Raw genomic sequence first — 9,036 nt, 5'->3', positions numbered from 1 at the left:
GAGGGATATCGGGGATCGGTTGTTCAGAGTCACGAGCTGCGGAGGGATCTGTCAGTGATGCGTGAGGTCCGGCAGAGGCAGAGAAGCGGAAGGATACATTGAAAGCGCTGCAGTTTCGCCTGCTGCGGTGCCGTATTTAGACTCGGTGGCGGCGGGAAGCGGCGGGACAGGACACAGGGATGTCGGCTGTGGCGGAACAGCGGCACGCAGCGGATCGGAACCGGGACCGGGACCGGGACAGGGGTGCACCAAAGCTGCGGAGAAAGCGGCGGGGGGGGGGGGATGGTGGCGGGGGGCCGTGCAGTAGAACTGCGCATGCGTGCGGCTGATCCCGGCAGCAGCTGGTGCGGGGATTGTAGCAATGCGCATGCGTTCGTTACGTCACTAGGGCAGCGTGGGGAGCCATGGCGGGCGGGCGGCGGCGGCGTTGCGGGAGCCGGGGCTGCGGCGGCGGCCGTGGAAGTGAACGCCGGGACGGCCGCGGTCGCAGGAGGCGGCGGAGCGGCGTTATCCATCAGCTCTGAGGCGGGGGGCCACGATGGAGAAGGGACGGCTCGGCCCGCCAGGCAGCGGCGGCGGCAGGAGCGGGAAAGCGGCCACGGGCGGCGGCGGGGCGGCTTTGTCAGCGGGAGATAATCGCGGGAGGCGGGAGGAGCGGCGGGAGCTGCGGGCTGCCGGCCCGGCGGGCGGGGGCGGCGCTGCCAGGAGGCTCGGCTGGAGCGGCGGCGGCGCGGCAGAGGCTGCAGCCGCCGCTGTGGACGCCGCGGCGCCGGCACGGGGCGGCCGGGCGGGCTGGGGCGCCCCGGTGCCTGCGCAAGCGGTGCCGTGCCGGGAGCGGGGAATTGCGCCGAAACGGCGGCAGGGACGGGGTCAGCCGTGGGTGTCTGCGCTGCCGCGGCGCCCGCAGGCAGCTCGGGGTAGGGGGGGAAGGCTTCTCGCGGCAGCCGCCTACACGGGGCGCTGGGGACGCAGCGGGGCCGCGCCGGGCGGGCTCGGCACCGCGGATCCGGGAGCCGCACGGGGCTGCAGAGATGCGGCTGCAGCGACGGGACTCGGCCAGCGCTGGCGCTGGGTCGGCAAAGGGGGCGAGGGGACTTGGGGCGCGGCAGGAGCGGCCGCGCTCGCGGGGAGCAAGCGGCGGGGGCAGGAGGGGGCGGGGCCCGCGGTAGCCGCGGCAGCAGCGATTGGTAGAATGGCAAAGGCGGGGATGGTGGGAGGGGCTGGGGGCGGGGCGCTGCGGGCGATCCGGACTGCGGCTACCGGAGCTGCGGAGTCCGACGGGGAGCTGGGGGCGTGTCCCGTTGGAGACTCGCGGCATCAAGGGGTGGAGCTGGGCGGGGCGGGCGCTGGGGCATCCCCTGTGCAGCAGAGAGCTCCAGCAGCGCCCTGCAGGCTGGGGCCAGCTCTGCGGCAGCCATGGCCCGGCGGGAGATACAATAAAGTGCTTTAAAAACCTGTGTCTCAAGTTTTTGGTAAAGGGCTGAACGGCACTCCCCTTTGCGACAGTCGTGCTTTACTACATCCCTTTCTACGACAGTGCTGCTTTACGGCGCCTTTTACGACAGTCGCGCTTTACGTCACCTTTTACGACAGTGTTGCTTCACGGCACCTTTTACGACAGTGCTGCTTTACGGCACCTTTTACGACAGTGCTGCTTGACGGCAGTTTTACGACACTGCTGCTTTACGGCACCTTTTTACGACAGTCGCGCTTTACGGCACCTTTTACGACAGTGCTGCTTTACGGCACCTTTTACGACAGTCGCACTTTACGGCAGTTTTACGACACTCGCGCTTTACGGCACCTTTTACGACAGTCGCGCTTTACGGCAGTTTTACGACAGTGCTGCTTTACGGCAGCTTTTACGACAGTCGCGCTTTACGGCAGCTTTTACGACAGTCGCACTTTACGGCAGTTTTACGACAGTCGCACTTTACGGCACCTTTTACGACAGTGCTGCTTTACGGCAGTTAACGACAGTCGCACTTTACGGCACCTTTTACGACAGTGCTGCTTTACGGCAGTTTTACGACAGTCGCGCTTTATGGCACCTTTTATGACAGTCGCGCTTTACGGCCCCTTTTACGACAGTCGCGCTTTACGGCACCTTTTACGACAGTCGCGCTTTACGGCACTTTTTACGACAGTGCTGCTTTACGGCACTTTTTACGACAGTCGCGCTTTACGGCCGCTTTTACGACAGTCGCGTTTTACGGCACCTTTTACGACAGTCACGCTTTACGGCAGCTTTTACGACAGTCGCGCTTTACGGCTGCTTTACTACAGTGCTGCTTTACGGCACCTTTTACGACAGTCGCGCTTTACGGCAGCTTTTACGACAGTCGCGCTTTACGGCAGCTTTTACGACAGTGCTGCTTTACGGCACCTTTTACGACAGTCGCGCTTTACGGCACCTTTTACGACAGTCGCGCTTTACGGCCGATTTTATGACAGTCGCGCTTTACGGCACCTTTTACGACAGTGCTGCTTTACGGCACCTTTTGCGACAGTGCTGCTTTACGACAGTCGCGCTTTACGGTACCTTTTACAACAGTCGCGCTTTACAGCAGTTTTACAACAGTTGGAATAGCCCAGGTTTGGGTTGGTGCTGAGCACAGGGCAGTGAGGAGAAAGGGAGAAGGCTGTGCTGCAGGGCAGGTGGATGTAGGCAGAACCAATTTGGGCAGCAGCCTTGTCTAACAGCATTTCATTTTCCAGTTCTACTACCTTGCATTTCATTTTGCACTTCTGCTAGAACTGCATGTCAACAGGTTTCGAATATCCTCCTCAGTCCCAGTAGCCTGCTTGAATGTGCTGTGTCTTTATCATTGATGGTCCTTCTGAAATGTGAGTCTCACTGGCTGGTTTGAGACAAAGATGAGTTTGGTGGGTCAATTTTACTTTGAGAACTTGAGAAGCACAGGAAGCCCAAGTGATGATCCCAGAGGGTTGAACACAGAGGTTTCACCCTCCCAGATATACAAGGCCTTAACCTTAAAACCACTGCTCTCAGCACGGAGCTGTCTCAATGCTGCATTTATGTTTTCTCCTCCTTGTGCATGTGTGGAATTGAAATCCTCTTGGGGAGGAAGCTTATTCCAAGTAAATTCCTAAAGAATCAGCTGAAAAAAACCACTGAAATGTTCTTTCACTTGGTTTGCTACTCCCTGCCAAATGCATGTGCATGCCAGGTCTTGAGCCTGGGACTGGAGCTGAGCCTTGAAGGAGGAATTGAAACAATGGATACAAGTGCAAGTATGGATACAAATGCAAGTAATAACACAATATACATATACAAACAAGTAGGAGTCCAATTCACATAGAGGGAATGCATCAAAACGCAGCAGCAATTGCAAATTCAGAACAATACAAGCCAAATACATATGAACACAATATTACCATTTTTCTATTTCTGAAAAGTTGATTACACCTTGCTTTATTGCTACAGGAGACCACAATATAAGCCAAAATAGGTACACACAGTATAAGCACACACTGTAAGCCAGCATAATTACATACAATATAAGTACATACAATACAAGCCAACATAGGTACATACAATATAAGCCAACATTTAAGGAAAGAACATAAAAAATTAGGGGTACCCATTGCAAGCATATGTATAAGCTGTCTTTATTTAAAGATCCGCTTTAATCGACATTTTGTGGAACCACTCTGAGGGCAAGGTCCAAAAAGCTTCGTTAACCCCTTGTCCTCCACTGGTTGGGCAGCATCTGACCCCAATGCTCAAGGGCTGCATGGAGATTCCTCCCTGGAGTGGGCTCACCCCTTGAGGATGAGCCACAAAGATTTGATTGTTGGACCGGTTGAGTAACTATTTCTACTTAGTAATTGTTTTTGCTGGCTTTAATGCCATGGCTGCAGTGTTCCTTCAGATGTCATGCCCTGCTCCAGCAGTTACAGCTCCTGTGCTGGGCAGGGAATGCTTCTGGGGAAGGGCTTTCAGTCTCATTAGTTCCCATTTAAATCAATCAAGCTATATCTAAGTACCGGTGGCCAAAGGTTTTACCACTTGCCTCTGATTCATCCGGCATTGGCCAGAGGTTTGTGGGAGCTGGTGGACTGTTCTACTCCTCATTATTTCCCAAACAGAATTTGGCTAACTAGAAGAGGCACAGATGATGCCTGCAATTTTGTGACATGAAGAAACAGCCTGTCACTGGAGAGTCCCAGACCTTTGCTTCCTCAGCCTCTGCAGGTCTGGCACATGGAAAACCCAGAGGCACTGAATTATCCCACTCAAGCAGCCAAATGTTAACAACCTCTCCAAAGCCTAATTTCCCTTTGATATAGACTTAATTGTTTGCGTCACCTACTGGGCTGGGGGAGGGCTATAAAATGGCTTGCAACAATTGTCAGAGGCAGAAGAGAGTCCAGGAACAGCTCCCTCTACCAGTGTCCCTATCTCAGCACTAGTGACAAGCTGAGCATCATGCAGCTGGTGGCCAGCCTGGTGTCCGTGCTGCTGCTGGCGTGGAGTGTGAGAGCCACGACGCTGCCCGGGGAAGAGAGACTGCAGAGCGCCAGGGTGAGTACAACATGCCCTGGGTAGGAGTAGGATAGAGGCAAGGAAAGGGACATAAGGGCAAGTAGACTGGACCAAATGCAACTCTTCCATCCCTCTATATTCCAAGGCTTTACAGTTTGATGTGCTGCAAAGCCCCGGACTGTTACTATGGCTTGCTGGCCAGCTGATTTAGGAAAGGTACCAGGACAGATGCCAGAGAGCTGGAATATGTGAAGCCTGAGCTAAGTGAAAACTGGCACAAAGGAGATCAGAGGGAAAAGGAGAAAACCTTATTGAAAGGGTACAGCATGAGAGAATGAAGCAAAGTACTAGGGAGGGCAGGAAAAGATATATAATTGATAAAATGATCAAGGGAGGTGATATTTTAAATAGAATTTGTGGGAAGGACAAACATTTAAAAGATAGGAAAGTGACAGAGAAATCATAAATGAAGAAATTGCATCAAAATAAAATTGTGTTTTCTGGAGTAGTAAGTATTCACAGGAGGAATTACATTGACATAGTTCCACTAGGATAATTACGCTCTGAGCCAGCGTAGCTCAATGCAGTGGCAGAACTTACAGCAGTCTAATTATCTTACCAATTGGCAAAACCCTAATATTATAATGGCTAGAGCACTCCAATAACTTTGCTTTCTGTGCTATTTCCCTAAGAGGCCAAAGGGATAGGGAATCAAACATAACCAAACAAGCCCTGTTTTGCTTGCCCTTGCCCTGCAGTCCTCTCACCTGCATATTCCTGATCTGCCTCTGAGCTCTGGTTAGTGCCACCCCTGGCTGGATCCATAGTGAGGGATGCCAGTGGTGGTTTCACAGGCACTAACTTCTCCTTTGTGCACATCCACATTGGTTTTTTGGTCTTAGTGTTGGCTCCAGCTCACCCACCGGTGTGTTAGCACTTCAGGAGCAGGCTCACATCCCATTAATGACCAAACTGGCTGCAAGACAGAACCATACACAGTGTGAAGTGTTGACATTCTGTCAGAGATTAGAGCTCCTGCAGCTGCCTGGGATTAACCATTCTGGGTATGACTGGAAATTTTCAGCTCTACATCCTTACAATAACAAGTGCAGTACTTAAAAAGGAACTAATTTCTCTTAAAAAACAAATTCCTGGTGCAAATCCTAGCTGCTGGGGAAAAAAAGAAACAAGTTATAGGGGATAAATTGATAAAAAAGTATTCAGTAAAAATTAATTCAAGTGTAATGGCTCTTAGTCTTTTACACACTGTTGCTCACAAGATATTGGTATCATTAAAGACAGTCATTATTACAGAGCATTCTGCAAACTGGAGAGTTCATGGATGCTGATGAACCATGAGCGCAAACTGGTTTGCCTGTCTTTTCTTCTGCCAGAGATATAGTGTGGATTTTTTCTGTTCCTTGGTTTCTTTTGTGTGGTAGCAGGGGTAATTACTGGAGATAAGAAAGTGATTAAAAATGTCCATAAACCTTCTGTAAAGTGAACTCAAGACAATTGCTCTGCCTGTATTCGCCCATCTTTTGAGTTGCTCACGAGGTGGTCCTTAGCCTATGCTAAGTACATGTGGGCATTTGTGAGGGACGATGTGGAAACTTGTTTCCAAGATTCCCATCTGCATGGGAAATAGATGGTTTGACAGGAACAGATCCTATCTCAGCTAGGCCAGTACCAGCTGTCTCTGCTAATGAGTCACAGAGACCAGGAATGCTCAGGCAAGAGGTAATTTCTCAGATTTGTTGGATGTAAAATTAAGAGAAACACAGTAACTCGTAGCTTGTGCTGTGGAATTCCCTCAAGCTCCAAATCACAGGCTCTGTTCTTCTGTGGGATGATTAAGCAATGGGATGGAGCTCAAAAGCTCTTTTTCCATCCCACTTTCCCCCAAGGTCAGGCTATGGCATTACACAGTACAGCTGCCTCTCTCCACCGATGCAACATTTTGTTTCAGATATTTGGGGTGTCCCTCTCCCCATCAACCCAGCCCTCTCCTTGTTGCACTTCATTCTCGGCATTTTACTGTGGGGTAAAATAATTTACTATTGCCTAGAGAATTGTGCCTCCTCCCTGACTTTCCCAAGGCAGAGGCCAGAGCAGCAAAGAGGCAGTTTGGCAAACACTGAAATTTAATTAGTGCTGCAGTGAGGACCTTCACAGCAATTCAAGCATATTTGTTAGCAGCTCTTTTCCAGCTTTAATATGGCACATGGAGGCCCAACTGGCTGAGCTGGATAGGGATGGGAGACAGCAGTGGCCTCTGCAGCCACAGATCCCTGAGCTCCAGCACGGCTCTGCCATCTCTTGGCTGTGAGATGCGGCAGGGGAATGAGAAGGGGTCCTGTGGGCTACGTTTGCATGCTCTGAATCTCGACAGCCATGGGGGACAAGCCTTCCATCCCTCACTTTGCCTGCTCTTTGCCTGCAGGAACGGAGCACCGTCCACAAGGACGTCATTCTGAAGATGCTGGCAGGGCTGCTGGACGGCGTGGATGCGGGCAGCGAGGCAGCCTTGCCGGATGGGGAGGAGGAGGAGGAGGGCAAGCTGCAGGAGGAGCGGGCAGCGCTGGGGCGGCTTGCCCAGCTCCCGCAGCGAGACCGCAAGGCGCCCTGCAAGAATTTCTTCTGGAAAACCTTCACCTCCTGCTAGTGCTGCCCGGCCTGGCCTCGCCAGCCTGCAAACACCTTCCCACAACTCATCTTCCTTGCCCGCCCAGCTCGTTCTCTGTGCCCTGCACGCCTCAGAATAAAGCATAGCGCCTCGGGGACGTGTCTGTGCTTCTCTGTGGGGCAGCCGTGCTGGGAGGATGGGACACACACATTTTCCCCCAGGAGCAGCCCTGGGGGACCATGGCCATTTTGGGAAAGGGTTTGCAGGTGTGAGGGGAGCCACGGGGAGGAGGCACAGCCGTCTCTAAAGCTGCTGCAGCTGCCTCCTCAGCCTTTGAGGGACCAGATGGGCGTGCAGTGAAGTGCTGGTTCCTCGTGGGGAGGATCCTCAGTGTCAGCCCCTGGTCAGGATTAGGTGCCATGCCCCAGTGGGGAGAGGATGGTTTGATTCTGGGCATGGGAGAGAGCAGCACCCCCTGCTCCTTCCCACGCTGGCTTAGTGAACCACCCAGGCAGTGCTGTACAGATGTGGGGTGCAGGAGCAGCATCTGGGGAGAGGGAGACATGCCCAGAGCGGGACCTACTTTTGGTTTGCCAGCAGGTAATTCCAGAGAAGCTCCTGGGGTGCTTTTGGGTTGCATCTAAAACCAAAATAATTCTATAAATTGGCCATAACCCTCCGTTGAACAGCTGTGACTCTGCTCTGGTTCACTCATGGTTTTTTGGTGTCTTCTCAACTTGATTAAACAAGCCCAAAACCAAACCACCTGGGTTTTCTTACCTACCCTCTTGGGTGCCATTTGCTGCCTGGAGAGTAGCAGAGCATGTAGTTTTATTTCTTTGGGATTATTGAGGAGGTCTTTGAACTGTTTATTTTTAGAACTAACAGGTAGTAAAAAGATACGGACAGTAGACGTGTCCGAGTTCACAGGTATTTCCCTCTGAAGAAGGCTGCTGAATCTCTCATACTGGCCAAACAAAAAGGTATGAAATTTAGTCACTCTTTTGCTTCATGTTCAACTAGGAACTCGAATTTCAGAGCTGTATTACCCTGCTGTGAATGGCTGTACAAAATAGGAGGCTTCAACTGTATATCACTGATCCTGTCCCCAGACCTGATGAGAACTGAAGGCAGCTATTTTTAATGGCTTCATTCTGAGCCTTTACATTTTGCTTTTGGAGGTTGGTGACCAGGAGGGGTCACTCCTGTCAACAGCAGCATTTTGGATTAATCAGCAAACCAGCCAGTTTTGTGGCAGCTGAGGTAATGGTCAAGAAATTGTGCAGTAAAAACAAGAAACTCCTGAGTACATGGATGTAGGGATTGCCCCAGACAGAGCCTGCTGGTTCAGCAGATTGTGAGCTGGATTATTTAGTGGTTCCCACAGGAGAGAGGAACCTGGCTGCTCTCAAGGCTGGAAGCAAATTTGAAAGTTGAGCGGCTCTTGCATCCCCACAGGTGGCTCCTGCTACCCTAGGCTGGGGCACTGGCTGAGCACCAAGGGGAAGTGTGAGTTGCCAGTGCACCTGCTGTGGACAGGGGCCAGCACCATGGGGATGGCTTCTTTTATCAGCTCTAAAATCAGTGTTTGAGTTGGACCTGACTGTGCAGTCTCCTTGCTAAGTCAATGTGCTGAGACTGAAGCGATGCGAGGTCCTGCCTGATGGTAGCGATTAGTGAGTGTGTCAGGATAAATCAGATTCAGTGTGAGTGACTTATTCTCCATTTTCACAAAAAATTTGAGTTTTCACAAAAGAATTGTGAGACTTATAATGGCATTTGACAAGTTAGAAGGGAGTGAGAGCCTGCTATTTCTTTTTTAGATGCAGTAGCCAATGCACTTAAGTGTCTCTGCTCAGAATAATGTGTCTTGCTCTTTGAGAGAGAGCAAATACCCATA

The 9,036-nt window shown here is 51.8% G+C and overlaps 1 protein-coding gene across 1 annotated transcript; it reads left to right on the top strand.

Annotated features, from left to right (window-relative positions):
• Positions 1-2,282: 2,282 nt before the first annotated feature.
• On the top strand, positions 2,283-7,771 carry CORT (cortistatin). Its single transcript, XM_005493823.4, has 2 exons — positions 2,283-4,549; positions 6,954-7,771. Exons 1-2 carry the CDS (start codon positions 4,454-4,456, stop codon positions 7,173-7,175), a joined length of 318 nt encoding a protein of 105 aa, XP_005493880.2. The 5' UTR covers positions 2,283-4,453; the 3' UTR covers positions 7,176-7,771.
• The last annotated feature ends 1,265 nt before the right edge of the window (positions 7,772-9,036 follow it).

Source organism: Zonotrichia albicollis, chromosome 25 (genome assembly GCF_047830755.1).
Source record: "Zonotrichia albicollis isolate bZonAlb1 chromosome 25, bZonAlb1.hap1, whole genome shotgun sequence".
Lineage (NCBI taxonomy): Eukaryota > Metazoa > Chordata > Aves > Passeriformes > Passerellidae > Zonotrichia > Zonotrichia albicollis.
Note: the sequence above shows the minus strand (reverse complement) of the source record. Positions and strands in the feature narration are given on the sequence as shown.

What these genes read in the sequence shown, in the direction of transcription:
- CORT (XM_005493823.4), top strand. Translation starts at nt 4,454, where the DNA reads ATGCAGCTGGTGGCCAGCCTGGTGTCCGTGCTGCTGCTGGCGTGGAGT. An exon ending in AGAGACTGCAGAGCGCCAGG is followed by an intron (nt 4,550 to 6,953) that starts GTGAGTACAACA and finishes CTTTGCCTGCAG; the next exon opens with GAACGGAGCACCGTCCACAA.